Below are 23,747 nucleotides of genomic sequence, written 5' to 3' on the forward strand. Positions count from 1 at the left end.
AGTACTTCAAATCTTAAACTCTCAATTGGCTTCCATTTTAGGTTTGAATAATCATTAATGTGGTTTGCAGATGTTCATTTGAGTTACCAGAAGCTTTTGAATGCTGCCGTTTTGAACAAATTGTCATAGGAATGTTGGGCAGATGAGCAGATTGAACAAGCTGCCAGATTTTTTTTTCCATTCTGGCATATTGTTTTGGAATAGAGGGTCGGCTGATTTTCTGAAGATTCAGATCAGAGCTAATAATGAAAAATGTCACTTTCTCAAACTTTGTGATTGGGTTGCTGTTTCAAATATACAAAAAACAATTCTGGTCTTGCATTTTTCTATTTCAGTTTGAAATTCTGAGCTGCTGGCTACTTACACAAGTTCAGCTAATTGCTAATCTATAGTCCGGGCCACATTTGAAGGAATTACTGAATGCTGGGCTGTTGTGGCTTCATTTTATTCAATCATGATGAGATCATGGTTAAAAATCGGGATATTAATTGGAAAGTTAGTTCTTTACAGCAGCATGTATGGTCATCAGTCCGCTGGATCTGACCTTGGCAGATTTCCCAGGTTCACTGAGTTATTCAATACCTGAACTCAGAAATGCTGTAGCTAGTTGTAAATTTAATGAGAGTTTTGTGGATTTTTTTTTACTACTTGCCAATATTGAAACTACTCTTTCATTGTTTATTCAAAGCAAATGTGTAGAATGCAACCGGCATGGACCTTTGACTTAAAATATGCAAATCTGTATGTCAGAACTACTGCCCACAATATACATTATATGCATGTGAATTGCTATAATATTGTGCTTCGTACTCTTCCTGAACTGATAGACTGAATTTTGCAATGAGCTTTCTGGGCCTGTGTGGGGAGCCAGAGAGTGCTGGGCTCCAAGGTTTTTAGAGAAACTGAATTGGTTAATTATTTAATAAGAGTTGTTAATCGTTAGAGTTCTTTGTGTTTTTCTTGAGTGACTCGCTCTTTGTAATATGGTCTCCGGGTGGTTTCTCTTTAAATTTAAGTTTATTTTGATAGGCTCAGGAATTCTGTGTCCTATTACCTAAGCAGACACCCGATTAGAGCTAATCAGTGTCTTAGTTTTGAAAATGTTAAATTTCGTGGTATCACTCAGCCGAGCCACCAATGATCTGTCAGAATTCTGATGAATAAACTTTGGTCACCATCTCTACATGGGAGTCTATCTTTTCTCCACATTTGGATTCCAACATTGCCAGTGCACATCATGACAAGTTTTGTCTCCAGGCAAGACTGATTCTAATGGTTTTCCATTTGATGCTGAACACATGCTATAGGTATCTGCTGCTCAGCTGACATCATCTTCTGGTCTTCAGAATTTTGTGTTTGAGTAGTTGATCCATTTCTTAGTAGTCCTATTGGATTCTTAAGTAAATGGAGCCACTTACAAAATGAAGAATCCGAATACAAATCCATGTAATTTTCAAATACAAAATTGTTGCTCTTTAATTGTATCCAGAAGCATATAGTGAAAATTTGTTTTAGTTTTGCTGGGAAAGGCTAGCATAGAAGCCTGAAAAGACTATGTAAATTTTGGCAGCTGGTACTTCTAAATGTAATACGAGCCAGGAACTGTTTTTTATGAGCCATCTGAAGTTTGTTTGGTCTTACAATGCAAACATTTACTTCAGGATTTCCTTTGACATGAGGGAGTGTTATTAAGTTATTGTAATAAACAGGAGATGCAGATGGGGAAAAAATTCACAGTAATATGTGAAGTATATCTATCCAAGATGGTCTGTGTTTGTTTTCCCTCTTGGTGCTTCATTGATAGTGGTAGTCCTAACGGTTAACTGTTCAGAAAGTATTGATCAAAAGTGTGCTTTTTTTTAAAAAGGAGCAGGATCTCCAAATCCTATTTGTGAAGCAAAATGGCTTGTAATCCACCATGTGTAGAACAATTGAAAGTTATTTTTGGTTCCGAGTTGTGAAGGAATGAAGATGACACTTTCTAATATGCATATCCGGCAGTTAACATTTCTCGAGTTGCAGCTCCCACAGTGCGGTTACATTAAGAGAAACAATGTAATTTGAACAGGAATATTGAAGTAAAAGATTATATATTCCCTCAGATCTGGAGTTTATTCCTGATCCTTGATTAACTTCCAATAGCTTCATGCTTGGGTATTGAGGAGCCAGAGCAGATCAATGTGAAGATCAAGATGAAGGTTCAGTTGCAACATTCTAAGAGGAGTTTGGATAGATACATGAACTTCCTTAGTCAGAAGATGGTGAATGTACGGAATTTGTTGTCACAGGCAGCCGTGGAGGCCAAGTCATTGAGTACATTTAAGGCAGAGGTTGATAAATTCTTGATTATGAAGGGTTATGAGGAGAAGGCAGGAGATTGCAGCTGAGAGGGAAATGAATTAGCCATGCTGGAGCAGGCTCTGGGCTGAATAGCCTATTCTGCTCCTATAGCTTATGGTCTTATTAGAGGTTTGGAAGGCTACTGTCAGAGCAGCTAATATGAGGATCCAGCTAAGGTGAATCAAACTTGACTCAGTTTTCCAAAACTGATGTGATAACTTGCGAGTAGTTAGTTTTGATCATGAAATATTAACTTGGACAAAGGCAATCATGATACTTGTACATCAAAGGGAGGGAGGAGAAAATGGCAGTGCGATGCAGCGCGCGCAGCCATTCTGAATGATAGCAATACGTGTAACTAGGGGGCCGTGCACAATCTGGAGACAGCCGTGAGAAGTGCAGAGGAACATCTGGAGTAACTTCTGAAATGCCTGCTTCGCTGTTGCTGCTACTGTGCGATCGAGAATCTCCGGAGACGAAGGCCCCAATTCCTCAGCTTTGCGTATCGCCTGTTGCCGGGGCCAGGGTTGGAATGCTCGGCAGAGATGGTGCTCTGTGCTCGGTGTCGGGAGGTGGTCGGAGGCTCGGAGTTTTTCGGACAGACTTGGAGTCGGACTGTGGTTGGATGCTTCCAGGATGCTGCACCCGCAAGTTGGCGGCACTGGATGTTTACCGTCTGCGTGAGATGATGGGACTTTTGAGAGACTTTGAGACTTTTACTGTGCCATGGTCTGTTATGAAATTACGGTATTACTTTGCGCTGTTGTAACTATATGTTATAATTATGTGGTTTTTGTTTTTAAGTCGGTTTGTTATGTGTTTTCATGATATCATTCTGGAAAAACATTTTATCATTTCTTAATGCATGCATTACTAAATGATGATAAAAGGGGACTGTGTGTCCTCATAATCATAATCATAAACACCTCAAATCACAAAGACACTCTAGACTATGTCTAGTCTGTGCCAGCCTGGTATATGTAGAATATGGAATAAGGTCGATGTTCTCATGGTACACTTGGAGATTGGCAAGTATGAGGTGGGCATCACTGAGATGTGGCTGAAAGAAGATCATGATTGGGAGCTTAACTTCCAAGGATACACTGTATCAAAAGGACAGGTTGGTAGGCAGAGGGGGTGGGGTGGCTTTTTTGTGTTTTTCTTTTTTTAAAAAGAAATCAAGTCCTTCAAGGTGACATCGGATTGGAAGATGTGGAATCCTTGTGGGTAGAGTTAAGAAACTGCAGAACAGCAATGGCTGTAATTTCTGGGGGCAATTCAGAAGCGGCAGGATAGATCTATCCCAATGATGAAGTATTCCAAAGGGAGGATGAGGCAACTGTGGCTGACAAAGGAAGTCCAAGACAGCATAAAAGCAAAAGAGAGGGGATATAATATAGGAAAATTTAGTGGGAAGTTAGATTTAGAAGTTTTTAAAAACCAACAGAACTCAACTTAAAAATCCATAGAAATATAAAGGTAAACTAGCCAAGAATACAAAAAGATTTCAGATTTATAAAGTGTAAGAGGCAAGAGTGAATATCAGACTGCTGGAAATGACATTGGAGAGGCAGTAACGTAGGACAAAGTAATAGTGAATGAACTTGAGTATCTTGCATCAGTCTTCACTGGAAGACACTAGAAGTATACCAGAAATGTGAAAGTGTCTGGAGGCAGAAGTGAGTGTAGTTGCTATTACTACGAGGGAGGGTGCTTGGGAAGTTGAAAGGTCTTGAATATAGGTAAGTCACTTGGAACAGGTGGGCTACATCCCAGGGTTCTGAAGGAGACAGCTAAAGAGACTGTGGAGACATTGGTAATGATCTTTCAAGAGTCACTAGATTCTGGAATGGTTCCAGAAGAGTGGAAAATTGCAAATGTCACCCCACTCTTTTAAGAAGGAAGGAATTGTATACAAGTTAGCCTGACTCAGTAGTTAGAGTCTATTATTAAAGATAAGGTTTCAGGGTACTTGGAGGTGCATGGTTTTTGTTTTAAAAAAAAGTCAGCATGGTTTCCTTGAGGGGAAATCTTGCCTGACCAATCTGCTCGAACTTGTTGATTGAACAAGTTGTTGAACAAGTGGGATAGACAAGGATGAGTCAATGGATGTTTACTTAGATTTTCAGAAGGCCTTTGGCAAGGTGTTACTCATGAGGCTGCTTAGCAAGATAAGTCCCAATGGTACTACAGGAAAAACTAGCATGGATGGAAGATTGGCTGACTGACAGGAGGCAAGGAGTGGAAGAAAGGTGCCCTATTCTAGTTGGCTGTCAGTAACTTGTGATGTTCCGCATCACTATTGGGGCCACGTCATTTCACGTTATATGTCAACAATTTGAATAGGTGGCCAAGTTTGCAGATGATACAAAGATGGATGGAGGGGCAGGTAGTGTTGAGGAATGTACTTTGGTAGAAAGAATAGACATGGACTATTTTCTGAATGGAGAGAAAATTCAAAAATTCCTGGAGGGGATCCAGAGGTTCACAAGAATGATTCCAGGAATGAAAGGGTCAAAATATGAGAAGAGTTTGGCTCAGGGCCTGTACTTGTTGGAGTTTAGAAGAATGAAAGGGAATCTCATTGAAACCTATCAGATATTAAAAGGCCACTGGAGAGAGAATGTTTTCTATAGTGAGAGTCTAGGACCAGAGAGGACAGCCTCAGACTAGAGGAATGTCCATTTAGAACAGATGTGGAGAAATTTCTCCAGCTTGAGGGTGGTGAATCTGTGGAATTCATTGCCATGGTCAGCTGTTGGAGGCAAAGTCATTGAGTATATTTAAAACTAAGGTCCATTAGGTTCCTGGGGTGTCAAAGGTTACGGGGAGAAGACAGGAGAATGGGGTTGAGAGGGATAATAAGTCAGCAATGATGGAATAGTGGAACAGACATGATGGGCCTACTGGCCTAATTCTGCTCCTTTGTCTTATGCTCTTGTGGTTTTCTGCTTAATCCTATATACCTGCAGCCAGATTATAGCCCTCCATACAACTTTTCACTGCACATTCACATCACTCTGAGTGAAGTAGTTTACCCTCAGATTCCCCTTAAATATTTCACCTTTCACCCTAAACCTATCTGTAGTTCTACTCTCGCCCACCCTGAGAGGGGGAAATACTGCATGCATTCAGCCTATACACCTCAAATCTCCTCTCGCTCTCCTGTGCTCCAGTGAATAAAGTGCTAACATTCAATCTATCCCTGTAACTCGGATCCTTGAGTCCTAGCAATATCTGTGTAAAATTTCTCTGCTCTCTTTCAATCCTATTGCTCTCTTTGTGGGTGACCAAAACTGCATACAATATTCCAAATTTGGCCTCACCATCATCTTATAAAACTGCAATGTAACAATCCCAACTCCTGTACTCGTACTCTGATTTATGAAGGCCATTCTGCCAAACGCCCTTTTCAACCCTTTAAAGGAATTATGCATCTGGATTCTCAACCAGTCCTCTCCATGTCCTACATTCACTGTTTAAGTCCTCTCTGGCTTGTCCTCCCAAAGTGCTTCATCTCGCACTTGTCTGCATTCAATTCCATCTGCTATTTCTCAGCCCATTTTTCCAGCTGGACCCAGCGGCAATCCCTGCGGCACACCACTGGACACAAGCCTCCAATCAAAGACAACCTTCTAATACTATCTGGTTTCTCCTAGCCAACATTGAATGCAATGGTCTACTTCATCCTGAATGCCAAGGGAGTTGACATTCAGGACCAATCTCCTGGTCAAAGGACTTGCTAAAGTCCATGTAGACAATGCCCGTCATCAGTCTTCCTGATAACTTCTTTTAGACTTTATAAACATGTCTAGACATGACTTACCACGCACAAAGGCACGTTGACTATTCCCAATTAGGTCTTTTCTATCCAAATACTTCCATCGGTCTCTCGGAATACCTTCCAATAATTTATCCACTGATACCCGACTCTTGGCATATAATTTCCTGTCTTTCCCTTGGAGCCTTTCTTAAACAATGAAACAACATTAGCAGTCCTGTGGCACCTTACTTGTGGCTAAGGATAGTTTAAATATCTCTGTCAGGAACCGAACAATTTCTGCACTAGCCTCACACAAGGGCCAAAGGGTACCTTGTCAGGCCCTGAGGTTTTATCATTCTAAGCACCACTTCTGCAATCCATATATGGTCCATCATCTCACTCTTTTTCTCATTCTGTATCCTTCACCTAAGTAAATATAGGCACATTCATTTAAGGTGTCTGCCATCTCTCCTCAATGCATAGATGACCCATGTTGAGCCGTTCATCAAAAAGACAAATTTTGACACTTGCTGTTCTTTTGCTCTTGAAGTAGTTATAGAAGCCCTTGGTTCCTTGGGTCATCATAGTTGAGAGTGGGCGGGGGGGGTGCTGTTAGTGGAGATGAGGTCCCACTGCTTATTAAGTGTTCCCAATAGCGTGCATCTCAAACAGCCTCTGACAGCCAAATCCAGCTCCTGGCGGAACCGTTTCTACCGACCAGAGAAGGGGCAAATGCAGGTTACTGGTGCTTTAAAACCAGGTGTTTCGGGCTGATGGGGCTTATCAGCTATGGTTGGCAGCTCTCCTAGGAGAAGGAAAACTCTGATCTCAAACCTCTGCTGCCTTATACCCACTCATGGGGAAGGCTTCAGGAGTAAATGCAGGGAAAAATCCAGAACTGGAATCCCAAAGGCAGTTCTACGTCGTCCAATGCTGACTCGCAACTCCTGTGACACTCCTAGTGCCAAACTGTACTGGTCTCTGGAAGTAATTCAGAAAATGTGTAGCTTGGGAGGTGGATGGTCTGGTTGAGTTGTTCTCTGATCTTGGCAATTTAGTTGTAAACATTTTGCCACCATGCATTGTCAATGTGCTGTTGATTGTGGTGTGTCTGCCGAATGTTTGACCTTTATATATTTTTCAATCAGCTTATTGGACTTCATTTCAGAAATTCAATTGTGATGGGAGAGGAAATCTTGTCACTGATTAGCTGTGTGGCAAACTTCATGTGTTGTGGTCAGGAATTTTGCCCACATCGGATCATAAATAGGACCAACGTCTACATGTTTGTTTACAGAATTGTTTGCGGAAAACCATTCTTCTGAGAATTCTCTTCCATTCCACGTTTGCTTGTGCTATGACTTTCACTGATCCTCAGTCAAATATGTGCCCCTCTTGATCATCTTGGGCAGAGACTTGGCGAGCTGCTCATGCCGCTTTACAGCTAATTGATGTTCATGGATAGTTGTCCTCCAGTTTGGCCGACGTAATATTTGCTGCAGTTCCTGCATTGGATTTTGTATACTACATCAGTCTTGTCTAATAACTTGGTTCATTCCTTAGGTCTGCAAAATACTCTCCTCAGTTTTGCTGTTGGCTTGTGCATGACTGAAATTCCATGTTCCCGGAGCAGTTGGGCCAACATATTGGTATCTAGAGATCCTTTGGATTCATCAGCTGTATGGAGGGGAATCCTGCTGCATGGACAACAGCCTGCTTACTCTCCATATTGTACTTCCCTGGTTGACTGATAATTTGGGCTGCTCGGATGCATTATCCATGGTCAACCACAACTAACGGAGGGCCTCTAGTAGCCCCTGAGATTCTGTTTCATCTGGTCTGCCAGACGAACCTCATGTCCTCTTTTAGCCCTCCCGATTTCTCTAATGTTTTCTTGCACTTCATGTGCTTCATTTGATCATAACTACTTGTATCTAATTATGTGCCTCCTTTTTCTTTACTAGGGCTCTCTATATCTCTCTAACCAAGGTTTCCTAAACCTGTTATCCTTGACTTTTATTCTAACAGGAGCATACTGATTCTGTACTCTCAATATTTCGCTTTTGAAAACCTCCCACTTGCCAAGCATCTCTTTGACGTAAACAAGCCTGTTCCAATCCACAGCTGTTTGGTCCATCTGATGCGATCAAAATTGGCCCCCTTGCAGTTTAGAATCTTAACCCGAGAACCAGTCCTATCCTTCTCGAAACTCGATATAATTATCTCGAAACTAATGGAAATCATGGTATTTAGTTACCTAAAATTTTCTTCATTTACATGGGATAATTCTAATAAGCTTTTGGTAACGTACATGTGCCTGTACTGAAGTACAATAATCAGCCTGTTTTATGTGGATGTTTGGTCAATAGCTGATCAAAAGACCTCAAAGTGAAAATAAACATTCTTGGTTTGAACAATGAGCAAGCTAATTCCAGCCTATTAAACACTGATCATGCATGCAACGTATCTGAGACAATTCTACTGATTGGTATGATGCAGGTGTGATGGATGGCCTCTACTGCATCAACAGAAGCTGTTTGTGCTTTGGAACATGGCAATAGCATGCAGGAATGATAAGGATATTGTACTACTTCAGATTGCATTCATGGGGCAGTAGGAAAGGCGAGAGATCTTGCGCAGAATCCACTGAGTCAGGCTCCAAAATGTATGTTTGGTTCTGAATCACTATGTTTCAGGATTAGTCAAGATTGTGTGCCCAAACTTCCTGTGTTTCCGAGACTTAGGCACACAACCTTAACTGATGTTTCTGCGTCTCTTGGAATGAGACATCACACTGTGATCAGTGCTATTCTTGTGCACGAAGCAGATCCCAGATCAGTATTTTGGAGAAGAGCAGAGAAGCCACCCTGCTTCTATTTCTAATCCTTCACTATCAATGTTGTGTCCTGTTGCATGCATTTTAAAAACTAGTGTTTCTGAAGTATTTTAGTTGTAAAGCCAGGTTGGTGTGCCAGTGGTAACTATTTGTTTAAAAGGGTTCATTTTAACTACAGTAATCGACTTTATTTTCTCAAACTGCACAGCTTACCAATTGAGCACTTCCTCAGAATCTATGCCTCCCGTAATATTTTATTAGTATTTTGTTCTTTAAACACTAGTTAGACCTGCCCACTGCACCATTGTCCCTTCATTTCCTACAACCCAGACTAGACTGTGACAGTGTGCCAAGAATAACACAGACAGGAGGAACTTCGCTTTTGTGCCATTGTTATGTCGCACTGACTTGTCTTCTGCTCCTCATGGGCCATTACATTTGTTTAGGTATACTTAAGCACATAAGAACAGCTAGTTTGGTTTATGGGTAGTTCAGTTTAATGATGACTGAGCCAGTATTGTTTTTGTTTCAAATTAATTAGCAATGCTAACAATAGGTTTAACTTCTGCATTGCATTGAACAGTAAGAATTTCTTCATTATTCTATATTCTACTTGGTACAGTTAAGTTTTCCGTGTTAAGTAGTGTTATCTCAGCCAATAAAAATGATCAAAGGAACTGATTTAATTTGTGACTACTTCCCAGTAGATTCTCCATGTGCACATAATCAAAATCTGCCCCATTCTACTTGTCAGTCAATCCATGTTGTTTTCCAGTAAATCTTAGGGCCCCACTGGCAGGACTTTATTTTCTGCAAGAGTGTGGCTTTCTAATTTTTGTTTTTGGTTTCTTTGTGTTAAGTTTCATCTGCTGTCCAAGAAAGTTCTCCAGCTGTGGTGTGTATAGGGTTTTCAGCATGTCTCATTCCAAGTGGGCTATTTGGATAAATCTGGGTGGGAGTGTGGGAGGGGAAAACATAAATGTAGCAAAGTTCAGCAGAAGGGCAGGGGGCCTGGAGAGGAATTGGATCTGAGCAAGGGGAAGGAGGAGTAATTGAGACAATACCAGCTGGAAGCCTCTTGAACACTGAAGACTGTTTTATGTTGGTAACACCATATTAATGTCAGTTTTGCTCCATCTGCAACAGATCATTGTAGAAGTGATATCAGTAAAGAAGATTACACTTAAATACCGATATGAGGATCAGTGCTGAAATAAATTACTTCATTTAATGGAAGTTAAGTTTTTCTTCAAATCAAAGATTAAAGGCCGTTCATGCAGCCAAAAAATGATTTTGTGCAGATGTTCAGATCTGTGATGGTATGAATTCAATCCTTGTTTGAAATTTAGATAATTTTGACTATCTCAGTGCAGCCACAAGACAATTACTGAAGACATAGAAAAAATGCTGAGATAGAACTGAGGCGCTTTAGTGTTGGTCAAAGGTGCTCACTCTTTAGTAAAATACTTTTTACAACACATTCTGTGAACTCTAATCAGCATGAGTTAGTCTAAATCTTTCCAGTCAAAGAAACTTGACAATATTAAAAACCGCCATTGTGCCAAAGATAAGGAAAATCAAAATAAGGCCTGTGCTAACTAACAGTGAAGCAAAGCTTTGCTGCCGTGTAAAGAAACATGACTGAAGATAGCAATTTTGGCATATTTAAAAGTATGTGTTAACCGTTTCACTTCTATGGTTCTGCTGGTTCCTAGTTGCAGATTTTTTTTCTTCCAAATTGCAATCCATGAAATTTTAATTTAAAAAATTAGTGTCTGTAAATTAGCTTCTGTAAAATATTAGTGTCTTTTTGACTTAATTGTCTGAAGATCCAGAGTATTGTTCAGAAATAAGATGAGCTAGAAGAGAAGCACAAAATGAAGAATTGATTTCAGGCCTGTGTTGCAAAATTATATTGTAATTTTGTCTATAGAACATGGCCTACAACAAGTCTAGGGATCTAATCCACTAATTCTGTAAATCCTAGAAATCCAGACTAACATGGAAAATGCTGGAGGAACTAAGCTCATCAGGCAGCATCTATGGAAAGGAATAAACAGTTGTTTTGGACCAAGACCCTTCACGACTGGAAAGAAAGAGGGGAGAAGTCAGAATAAGAAGGTAGGGAGAAGAAGGAGTGCAAGGCTTGAAAGTGATAGGTGAGGTCATGTGAGGGGGAGGGGGGAGGTAAGTGGCTGGGGAAGAGGCTGAAGTGAGAAGTTGGGAAGTCAGTGGAAATGGTAATGGGCTGGAGAAGGAGGAATCTGATGGAGGACATCGGGCAATGGGAGAATGGGAAGAAGGTAGGATGCAGAGGGATGCGATAGGTGGGTGAAGAGAAGAGGAGGTAAGGGGGAAGCCAGAATGACGCATGGGAGAAAAGAGAAAGGGAAGCAGGGAGAAATTATCAGAAGTTGGTGTTCCAACCATCAGATTGGAGACTATCCAGGTGAAGTGCTGCTCCTCCGGACTGAATAGAGGAACAATGAACCAACATATGGGACTGGGGATTCAACTTAAAATAGTTGGTCGCCAGGAGATCTTGCTTGTTGTGGATGGAGCAAAGGTGCTCGACAAAGCGGTCCCCTAATCTATATCAGGTCTTGCTGACGTTGAGGCCGCTGCACTGGGAGATGATCCTAACGATTTTCAAGTGAAGTGCTGCAACACCTGGAAGGGCTGTTTGGTGTCCTGAATGGTGGGGGATGCTGGAACTGAATGGGCAGGTGTGGCACTTCTACTTACAGGGTCAAGTGAGGAGGGACAAGTGGAGAAGATCTATCCTTGTGGAGAGAAAGTAAAGATGTGTTCGGTGGTAGGATCCCATTGGTGATGGCGGACATTGAGGAGAATAATGTGCTGGATTTGAATGCTCATGGAGTGTTAGGTAAGGACAAGAAGAACTCTATCCCTGTAAAGGCAACAGGAAGATGGGATCAGGACAATGTCCAGGAAATGAGGGAGATGCAGGTGAGTGCAATATCAATGAAGAGGGAAGGGAAATCCTGTTCTTTGAAGGAGGAGAAAATCTCTGTTCTGCAAAGGAAAGCCTCATCCTGGGAACAGATGTGGCAGAGATAAAGGAACTAGGAAAAGAGAATGGTATTTTTATGAGTGATAGTGTGTGAAGAAGTGTAGCTAAGATGATGGCTGATACTGATAAAAAGATATCAGAAGCCAGTGATGGTAACAGTTTAAGAAAAAGAAGAGGTGTCAGAAATGGACCAAGTGATTTTGATGGCAGGGTGGAAGCTGGATGCAAAGTTGATGAATTTGACAAGTTCATTGGTGAATAAAGCAGTGCCAATACAGTTGTTAATATAGTGCAGTAAGAGTTGGGGAGCATTACCAGTGAAGGTTTGGAACATGGACTGTTTAATACAACCATATAATAGGCAGGGATAGCTGAAGCCCATGCAGGTGCCCATGGAGAAAGTGGGAGGAGCCAAAAGAGAAATTGTTGAGTGTGAAGACCAGTTTTGCCAGATGGAGAGTGGTGGTGGTGGAGGGAAATTGGTCAGGTTTGTCAACTATTCTATTATTGTCTTTGTCCTGGAAAAATGATCTTAGGACCTTGCAGTTTGAATGTTTAATGCTGCATCATATTCAAAGTGTCACTGGCTAATCTGTTCTGCACCTTACAATATTTAATTTATGTATTTTGTATAATCCATCTGTAGATTTCATCCTTGCTTTCATAAGTTATTGGATGTTGTATATTACAGTGCTTCATGGCATGGTTTGGAGAAACATTGTCTCATTTGACAGGATATATATATATAGTTAAATGACAATAAACTTAACTTGATTTGAGTTTGACTCAAATGCCTAGTTTAGAATGATTGCCTAAATGACTGTTTTATTGACGCTTGCTATATTTGACTGAATTGCCTCGCCATGTGCTAATCAACATTTTTATAAATGGAGTTTCAAATTCTGTATAGTGTTCTATATTTTTGTCATAAAAGCCTAATCTCTAAATCATTTTAGTAGCATTTTGGAAAACTGTTGATTTAAGATGAATGACTTGCTGATTGTGGACCCTGATTCGGATGGGCACATTTCATTGTGATCAACCATTTCCAGCACACTTGCACAAACAAGTCTCCTTTTGAGTCAGTTTTAAGATTATCCAATAATTTACTTTATTATAGAAGAAACATTCTGTTCCAACTTGACATTGAACAGATACATTAGATATTATTCAGTAACCTGTACATCATTCAGTGCCAATAACTTATTTCCCAGTATGTCCTGATTTAAGTTTACTGTTTGCCCTCTTCATGATCACCAATGTTTAATATTTGGGTCTTCAATTCTCATTACAAATCTTTGTATTACTTGACACTCTTCCCTTGACCAAGTCAACACTGGGACTCCACAGTAGAAATCTTTCTCTTCCTTAAAAGCAGAAATGTAGTCTGGGTTCCTTCTCCCTCAAGCTTGTTGAATCTCATCCCTCTACAAGTGCTATTCACACTTTTTTGTCAGTTATGCAGATTCTCACTCAGCAGCTTCTCCTTCCCTTTTTTGTCTTCTAACCTAGAGCTTGATGCATATCTTTAGTTCTCTTTTGAATCCTTTGTGTAAGCAAATGTAAAGGAAAAACAACTGTGCTATGTCCACCATCTGCCCTGTATGAAACCATTTTACTGCCACCTGACTTCAGAAGGAGATGATAACAAAGAATCATATTTCTTAAATCTATTTCCCCCTGATGAGAATAAAATCAAAATAGTCCAACTATGGTTCTACAATGAAATATGCAACTTCCATGTTCATATTCTATGTACTTGGTGGTTTATTTGAAAGGAGCTTGTTTATGCCAAAATATCACTAGCAGGTGGTGGGTATTCTTTACCGAATAAACTTCAGTAACAGATGAGAAATTCTGTTCTGAACTGAAACTGATGCAATGTAATCAATCTAGAGTCAAAAACCTCTACAGCACTCAGGCCTTTCAGCCCATCTAGTCCATGCCAAACTGTTATTCTGCCAAGTTCCATTGACACACACCTGGACCATAGCCTTCCATTATCCTCTCATCCATGTACTTATCCAAAATTCTCTTAAATGTTGAAATCAAACCCACATCCATCACTTCCTCTGGCAGCTTATTCCCTGTTCCCACAATTCTCTCAGCGAAGAAGTTTCCCTCAAATATTTTAGCTTTTGCCCTTGACTTATGAGCTCTAGTTCTAGTTTCACCCAGTCTCAGTGGAGAAACCCTGCTTGTATGACCCTATCTACACCTTTCACAATCTCCCTTCATTCTCCTATGCTTCAGGGAATAAAGTCCTAACCTTTTTAATCTTTCCCTATAACTCAGATCCTGAAGTTCCAGCAACATCCTTGTAAACTTTTTCAGTTTTGTTCATATCATTCCTGCAGGTAGATGACCAGAACAGCTCACAATACTCTAAATTAGCCTCATCAATGGCCAATGTGTTAAAAGCTCTCTTTACAGCCCTATCTATCTGTGGCAACAGTTTCAAGGAATTGTAGATCTGTATTCCCTGATCCCTCTGTTCTACCACACTCTACAGTGCCCTGTTTATGGTACAAGTCCTACCCTGGTTTGACTTCCAAAAGTGCAACACCACACACTTGTCTGCATTAATTTCCATCTGCCATATTTTCAACCCATTTTTCCAGCTGGAGCAGATCATGCTCCAAGCTTCCTCACTATCCACTACACTCCCAGGCTTAGTGTCATCTGCAAATTTTCTGATCCACTTTAATACTCTGGATGATAATGTGGTAATGTACTGGTGATGACAGACAACAACCAGCCCAGGAGCAACCATTGCACACCAGTAGTCACAAGCTTCCCATCAGAGGGGCAACCATCTATTACCACTGTCTGGCTTCTCCTGCTAGAGCATCTTCAATGCCAAGTGACTGAACCTTCCTGACCATGCTTCCATGCAGGACTTTGTTGACAGCCTTGCAAAGATCTTGTAAAAAAACATTCACCACCTTCCTGTTAACCTTCTTTCCTGTTAACATCCTTTTACAAACTCCATAAGATTAGTTGGATATGAGCTACCACACACAGCCATGTTCACTATCCCCAATCAGGCCCTGTCTATCCAAATACTTGTTTTTAAATACATTCCAATTTGCCCAGTACTGACCTCAGATTCACCAGCCAATAATTTCCCATTTTATTCCTGGAGCAGTTCTTGAACAATGGAATGATATTAGCTGTCCTCCAGCACCTCACCCAGTGCTAAAGACATAACAAATACCTCTGACATGGCCCCTGTAATTTCTAAACTAGCCTTCCACAAGGTTTGAGGGGACACCATTGTCAGGCCTGAGGACTTATCCACCCTAATTTGCCTCAAGATTATAAGCACCTCCCCTTCTGTAATCAGTTTATCATCCATGACCGCATTGTTGTTTTGCCTCACTTATGTCGACTTGAATTCATCTCCTGAGTAAACACAGATATAAAAAAAACCCATTTAAGATCTCCCCCATCTCTTTTGGCTCAATGCATAGATAAGATGACCATGCTGATTGCAGTTCATCAGCATATTGACTTTGCTACCAGAGGTGAGAACACATTTGACCTAGTTTATGCCAACATCCCTGAGCATACAAAGCTGCTCCCAATCCCCATGTTGGATTCTCTGACCAGTTATCTCTTCCTGAATACCTTACTTCCTACCCATCATGCCACTGGCATTTAGGGCAGCAATGAAGGTCCTCCATCTCTGGCCGTGTTTATGGGTTCCTTCGTCATGTCAGTAGCTTCCTCTCAGTTTTCACTACTGTCGGCCATGCAAGTCCCAGGTGAAGACTCAGGAATACCATTGCACTCAGATGTAGAAGGATTCTTCATTGCTGTTTCCATAAGTTTTGTTTTACTGGTCAGGGTTTTTGGCCCCGAGCTGAGCCCCGGATCTGGAGGATTGGTGGACCACTCGTGGCCTTGCCTCTACCCTTTGACCTGTTGGGCATGGGTAACCCCATGAAGAGCTAAAGCCCCGACTCCAGCTACCATGGCTCTCTGGGTCCTTTGAAGTATGCAGGCCTCCAAACTACAACAAGGTTGTGATCCTCTTGGAGGTTCCTGCATACCGACCAATGATTAAACGCATCAAACCAATTCAAAGAGAGAGGGATTTGGACAGAGAGCAACCGCAGTATTACAGAACTGTTTTGAAAACATGGACTAAAGCATGTTCAGGAAGTGGCTATCTACAACCATCACATTACCATTGATTAGATGAGATCTGTGGCTACACAGAAGTACCTGATAATATACCTGGTTAGGTGCTGACCGATTGTGCAACCCAGTTAACTGAGGATCCAACAGACATCTTCTATCTGCCCTTGGAACAGTCCACTGTCCTCTCAGACTTGAAGGCAGCCACCATCATCCCAGCGCCTGAGGTGACAGTAACCTACTTCAATGACTACTGTCCAGGGGCACTGATCTCAAATATAAAATACTTCGAGTGGCCGGTTATGGATCTCATTAAATCCCATCTTCCTGCTGCATTGGACCCTTTCCAGTTTGCTTATCACTCTTGGGGAAAACTTGGAATGTCCATCTTGGGAAAACTGCACCTCATATACGAGGATACTGTTCATTGACTTCAGCTTGGCATTTAATACGATCATTCCTCAGAAGCTGTGGGTAAACCATCCTTGTTAGGTCTTAACACCTCTCTCATTAACTGGATTCTAGAGTTCTTGATGGGCCACAGTCAGTCCGTGTTGACAGAAGCATCTCTAGTCCCATCACACTGAGCACTAGCGCCCCCAGGGTTGTGTGCTCAGCCCGCTGATCTTTATGTTGCTGACGTATGACTGCTCTGCTAGATCCAGTTCAACCTGAATCATCTTTTGCTGATGACATAACAGTGGTTGGTCTCAAGGGTGAGTCTGGGACCAAAGGACATGGCCTCAAGTTAGAGGGACCTCCATTTAAATCAGATGAGGAAGAGTTGTCTTTTCTTTGCCAGAAGGTGGTGAATCTGTGGAATTCATTGCCACAGATAGTGGAGGCCAAGTCACTGAGAATAGTTAAAGTGGAGGTTCATCGGATCTTTATTAGTCGGGGTGTCAAATGTTACAGGAGGAAGGCAGGACAATGGGGTTGAGCAGCTCTAATTCTGCTCCTATGTCTTGTGGTCATCAGCAAAGACAAGATGGCAGACAGAGAGGGCATAGAGCAGTTGGCAGAATAGTGCAAACAAAGCAATTTGAGTCTCAAGGTGAACAAGCCCAAAGAGGGGGGAGCAAAAAGAGGTGGATCAGCAAGTTGGGAGTGCACATAATGGGCGATCTCACCTGATCCCTCAAACCACCTCCTTGGTCAATAAACCCTCATTTCAATGTGCTCAGTTTTTCAGTTCCTGTCTTTGTAGGCAGGCTTAACATCTTCTCAACCAATCAACAACTACCCCACTAGGTGCCCCGGCACTCTGGTTCCCATCTTCCTGCAGCACCAGCAAACTTTCCCACAAAGATGTTGGTCCCTTCCAGATTCTGGTGCAAATTCTGTTTGTACAGATCCCATAAACTCTGGAAGAAAGCTCAATCTTCAAAAGATCTGAAGCTCTCCCTCCTGCACCATCTCCTTGGCCATGTGTTGACCTGTATTGCCTTCCTACTTCTAGCCTCACTAGCATGTGGCATGGATAGTAATCCTGAAATTAACACCCTGGACGTCCTGTCTGTGAACTTAGCATCTAACTCCCTGAACACTCTCTGCAGGACGTCCTCATCTTTTCTGCTTGTGTTGTTAGTATTGGTATAGACCACAACCTCTGGTTTCTCAACCTGTTCAAGAAGAATGCTATGGATTCGATCAGAGATGTCCCTGACTCTGCCATCTAGGAAGCAACATACAATCTGGAAATCTTGTTCTTGTCTGCAGAGACTCCTGTCTGTTCCCTTAAACAATGAATCCCTGTCACTATTGCTCGCTTCTTCTACCTCCTTTTATGAATCACAGAGTCAGACTTGCCAGACTGCTGTAACTTTCCTCTGCTAGATTGCCCCTCCCCCACCATCCACCAACAGTATCTGAAACAATGTACTTGTTATAGAGGGGAATGGCCACAGCGGTACCTTGCACTGGCTGCCTATCCCCTTTCCCTCTCCTGACAGTCACCCAGTTAGTTGTGTCCTATACCTGATGTGCAACTACGTCCTTGAATTGCCTGTCAATTAATCCCTGGTCTCCAGAAGCCTCCATACTAATATGGGATTGGCATCAAAATAATACCTAATGAGCTTTGGCCAAGTTTCTTCTGATTTTCAGTCAACTTAGTTTCCTTTTTACGCAGCTGCTTAGAAATAACTACTGTATAGAACAGTTAGATCTTCAAACAACCACATTTTTCTAGGTGTTTAAGTTGGGCTTTGTAAAATTTTGTGAAGAAATATGTACTCTTTTCCATCCCTTCTGGAGGTCTTCATGTACTTTGAAAATGGAACCTCAATGGTTAATTTTTAGATTGTGACTGGAATATGGTAGGATATTCCAGCATTGTCGCATTCACACCAGCATTAGGTTAGGGTTACTCTCGTATGGAGGTACAGTACAAAAACTGGCAGGTATTGTGCTGCATCTAGTTTATGATTACACCATTCCTTCATCTACTTCAGAAGGCAGTGTATCTGTGCTCAAGATTTTTTTTGAGGTAGCCCTGTTGCTGCAAAATACCCTGCAGAAGGATGGCATATTTTAGAAATCAAATTGTGACCAGTCAAATATTTGGCACTTTAATATTCGTTAATTCAAGATTTGAATACTATTCTTTTCAATCATTCACTATCTCTTTTCCATACAATTGAGCCAAACTGCATCAATACTATGTGTCACAAGGCTGCAACAAGGTTTCACCAGGGACCAGAGTTGGTGAATGTGGTGGAAACTGCTTGGACTCCTTGAACGCTACTTTGTTTCTCTGTCCATTATTTTTTACCTTTTGTTTTTGGCAACTTGTGTGGAGCTCCTAACTCTTCAGAGCATTGTTTATTTTTTTATAAACAATCAAGAAGGTCACCTCTGTATCCAACGCCACTTTAATCCTGTCCTTGTCTCTTCAGCATCTATCTGGAACAGTTACCTTTGTACAGTTGTACTAGAAAAGTACAAGTTGCACTTTAGATGCACCTTGTACTCCCAGTGACTTTTCAGATGCCTTCCCAATAGAAAATGATTCATCTTTGAATTGTGAAAATGAGTATGTAACCTATTTCGTCCTTTGAATCTTTTTGGGTAACTTGCATCACGTGTTTAACAGAAGATTAACAACAGTTGTAAAGATTAAAACTCCTAGCTAAATAAACTAGTGTAAATGAAAATTTAAATATCGATAGAACATGGAATAGTACGACACAATGACAGGCCCTTCAGCCCATAATGTAATGCTGAACCAAATAAATTACTAATCAAATGGTCAACTAAACTAATCCCTTATGACTACACAATGTCCACATTTTTCCATTTTCCTTACGTTCATGTGCCTGTCTAAACATCTCTTTGAAAATCTCTAATGTATCTGCCTACTACAATTCTCCTCTTGATTCCCCCTTTAACAATCCAGTTGGGCTGCATCTGGAGCATTGCATACAGTCCCCTAAACCTATCAAACTATGCAGCGTTAGTCTATTGCCAACTTATTTGCAAGATGCTGAGTTAATGTCATTTAGAAGATTTATCCCCTGTTGAGGTGAAGGAATTTGTGGAGTGGAACAAAAGGGTGACAGAAGTTTAATTGAATAACTTTCTCTCCAGGCACAGATGCATTTCAGATTTGGATTAGTTTATTCAGATGTCTCATACAATTAAGTTTGGTGTTCACATTCAACCTTCTTATGCCATTTAAAATTTTCCACAACTAATCCCGTTAATGCTTTTGATTGGAAAATACCCTTGGATTCAAAATTGTTACTCAATTGCAGTAAATGAAGACATTTCTGACCCTCCCTTGAGTAGATAAGCACTTACTTCACAGGGTACTGGCTTCTAACGGATTCAAAGTACATTTATTTATCCAAGTGTGAATGTAGTATACAACCCTGAGATTTGTCTCCCCACTGACAGCCACGAAACAAAGAAAGCCATTGAAGCCATTCTAAGAAAAATGTCAACCACCTTCTTCCCCCCCCCCACACACAAGAAATGTAATTGTGCGAAAGGCAGCAAAAAGAATGAGTCAAAACACAGACTACAAAATACAAAAACAATTCTCAAGTCCATATTCAGTTCAGCACAGTGTTCATTATCTGGAGACAGCCCTAATTCAAAGCCATGAAAAACACACAATGTGAGTTGCAGTCCAATCCACAAAATGCTTCTATTAAATCTTACTCTGATAGCATCGAGGGAGCGATAGATCATCCTATTACGTACCCCTTAACTGGGTTGCCAAACCAGCAGAAATGGACCACTTAGTTGGAGTCTGGATTACTGGAACTAAGAAAGTTTTATTAAAGAAATAAGTAACACCAGTACTCTAATCGTAAGGATATAAATGCAACAGGTTAGCAATGATAAAACACACATATACACAGAACTAGAATAATAGGAATCAATCAAGCTGTATCGCAGTCTAGGGGTAAAATGATCAGTCTCAAGTGACGCAAAGTTCAGTTCAGCTGAGTACAGTTCGCAGTAATCGCTGTTGTGCTGTTGGAGGGAGAGAGAGAGCGAATGCAAATCTCGATTTAACAGACCTTTGATGTCCCCCGCAGTTAGCTTTCGGGCGAGCCCTTTTACTGTCTTCGGAGGTCACCGACTGTGACCCCTCCGTTCCGGATACGATCGTTCTTCCGCGGTGAACCCAGCACCCAAGCAAGGGTGGACACACACACCAGGTTCCCGCCGATCGTACCTTTTCACCCTGTGCATCTATGGTCGGTCCCGCGACCAGACCTCCAAACTCCCACCAACTTGTGGGGGGGGAACACCGCACTTCCAGGGTCTCGTTATCTCGTGATCTCGTGGTGTCTGTCTTGCCTTAGCGAACCTGTTCCTTTTATCCCCCTGCTGGGGTATCGCCTGTCCATCAAACTTCAAACAGTTCAGGTTCAAAGCAACCGGTCTGTCAATACTCAGAACTGTGTCTCTTTTCGTTAATCTCTCTCTTCTCTCATTAACATTTTGAACGCTTCTCCCTTTGTCTCTCTTAACTCTCTCATCAGCATCAATCTTCTGATAACTTGGTTTTTCGTCACAATCCGAAAGCAGGGACCTTCCTTCAGGAGCTTCGAGCGGGGGGGGGGGGGAGAGAGACCTTCACACACAGCCACCTTGTTTGGCTGTGGCGAGCAAGAAACTGGTAGTTGGTGCTCGACACTCACCTTGATATTTTCAATCCTCCTCGACGCTTTAATCAGTGAGAAATGGAGTCAATCTTGGGCTTTTTGGCCTTTGAGGCTGCTCGCCTCCCAGATCCCTCTCAGAGACAGCAAAGTGCGGGATCGCTCAATCAGCCTGAAAACAACCCATTAAACTGTAGATCACAGGCCCCAACAGTACCAGAATGAAAAGACATGAACAAAGCAGTTTCGTGGACCAGCATGAGGGTGTCACCTGTGGTAGCATGGTTTGCTGGTGCCATTTTCTCCCATTTGAATGGTTTTAACAATAGCTTAAAAACATAAAATCGCATTCCATTCTGACTGATTTGTACACCCCTAGTTCCTTTACAATCTATAAGGACCTCTGAGTTTCTGCAAATTAATTTATCATAATGCCTGGCATCTTGATGATACTGCAGCCAATTAGGAGTGAGTGTAACACCTCCTTCCCCTCTTTTTTTTGGGTACCAATGAGTTTAACACCTGCACTGATTTTTTTTATTTATACCAAAAATAAGTCTCCAGTTTATCATGAATACAGAGCCTCCTGCACTTATGCCAGTTCAGTAGATTTACTCAGCCACCTATGCTGAAGCATATTGTAATGTTTACACACTTGTGTTATGGCTGTCAACTGAATGCGCATACAGTATCAACAAAACATGTCTCTTGGAATTGAAGGGGCATTGTGAAAGACACTGGAAAAAGCTTTTGTTTCACGCATGAAAGAAAGATAAAATAGAGAATATTTGTGTCTGCTGTTGCTCATCAAGCTGAAGCCAACAAAATCTCTGCCGCTTAAGTGGCCTGCAAGGTGTTTCTGCCAAGCATTAATGCTATTATCAATCTCCAACAGAAATGTGGGCTTGATCACCAAGTAATCTCTTACCTATTACTTTGTCTTCATTCCTACCTGAGGACTTCTAGTTTCCTTGATTAGGCATATATTTGCCTGAGTGGCGGCCTGGTCCCTCTTTGTGCAACAGCTGTAGCTATAATTTTTGAATTGTCATTAATCCATTCCCAAATCAGTTGAAATTTGCTTGCAAGTTCTTGGGATGCAGTAACAAAGTGCACATGTATAAAAGTACGAATTTGCCCATCAGTTGAACTTGAAATTGAATTACAACATAATATTAATCTGGTCATGCAAACATTGGGTGCATTGGTATGATTTGTAGCATTCATGTGCCAGATTCTCCAAGTACTATACAAATGTGCCCTGAACTGGCATCTACCCCGGTGCTAGGGCACTGATTCTGCAGTTCAAACGGTTTTGTTTCTTATATGTGTTAGTCTGCTATTTCCTCGTAGATTTAGTCCTTTTGCTGCTCTTCCCCTGTCTGTTTGAATTGCCTGACTTCTTTGTTGCAGGAGCTTCAAGTATTTCCACTACTTCAGTTACTTGCACGTTGTGAGGTGATGGGGTTGTAGGTTTCTCCCACTCTTTGTTGGGCATGTTCAGGTGTCTCACTACATTTTTTAGCTTGGTCTTCTGTGGTTGCAGAGGGTACATTGACCAGTGAAATGCTGGTAGGTTTGGAAGATTCATATAAGGCTGATACTGAGCCATTAATGGCATTTTGTTTATAGTGGGAAGTGATGCTTGTGGAGACTTGTACACGTTCACGCCTTCTGGATTAAAATGTTGCTGCATACGTGGTGTGACCTGAACTGGTTTCTGAGGTATGATATCAATGTAGGAAGGGTTCACACCAGTGATGGTAGCAATCTGATGGGCATTGATGAGATCAGCATGGGCTCTCTCGGGTAAAACTGGGTTATAAAGTACTGTCCAAGGCACCCCATTCACAAATCGGTGAAGAATATTCAGCCATGTCCAATTACTGATTGGGTTGATGGTTACCCTAGGCCAGAATGCTGCTAAGTAATGGAGAGCTTTCTTGTTCCATCCTGATTCAATGTTGGAATCGTCAGTATGATAAAGTGCAGAAAAATAGATGTCTAATCTCGTGCTTGGATAATTTATTAAAAAATCATACATTTTGCTTATGCAATATTGGGCTCTTTCATTGCATGGGGTGTAATTAGAATATATGGTAATATAAGCAATGTTTTCATATGAATACATGAGTGCATCCAGATAACCATCGGTATCGAAGAACATTGATTCTGGATGCAGCTGGTGTAAAGTACAACTGGATACTTGTCCTTTTTGCACTAAGGTACCTGATGATAACTTCAGTTCATAAAAAAGCAGATGACTCCCACTCTGTGGCTGAGCATAAGGAAACCCAAATGATTCATAGAATTCCATGTATGACACACGTGCTTCTTCTCCTGTTTTGATGTGATATGGGCACTTCAAACAGTTTTCAGTGAAGTGAAGCCAGTAGTAGGGCTTCACCAGTGTTCCCTGAGGAGCAGTATATTCCTCATGAGTCGAAGCCATGGTGGATGGTTCACCTTATTTCCATCGGAAAGGAATTCTTTGCCATATGCCACACCTTCTTT

General features: G+C 41.5%; 2 protein-coding genes across 2 annotated transcripts in view; one reads left to right on the forward strand and one right to left on the reverse strand.

The window, feature by feature from the left end:
• Positions 1-23,747, forward strand: part of rgl1 (ral guanine nucleotide dissociation stimulator-like 1) — a 299,811-nt gene that overhangs the window by 51,577 nt on the left and 224,487 nt on the right. The window lies entirely within an intron of this gene.
• LOC134354717 (putative C->U-editing enzyme APOBEC-4) lies at positions 22,573-23,685 on the reverse strand. The gene has a single exon (XM_063063876.1). It carries the CDS (start codon positions 23,683-23,685, stop codon positions 22,573-22,575), a length of 1,113 nt encoding a protein of 370 aa, XP_062919946.1.

Source organism: Mobula hypostoma, chromosome 12 (assembly GCF_963921235.1).
Source record: "Mobula hypostoma chromosome 12, sMobHyp1.1, whole genome shotgun sequence".
Taxonomy (NCBI): Eukaryota; Metazoa; Chordata; class Chondrichthyes; order Myliobatiformes; family Myliobatidae; genus Mobula; species Mobula hypostoma.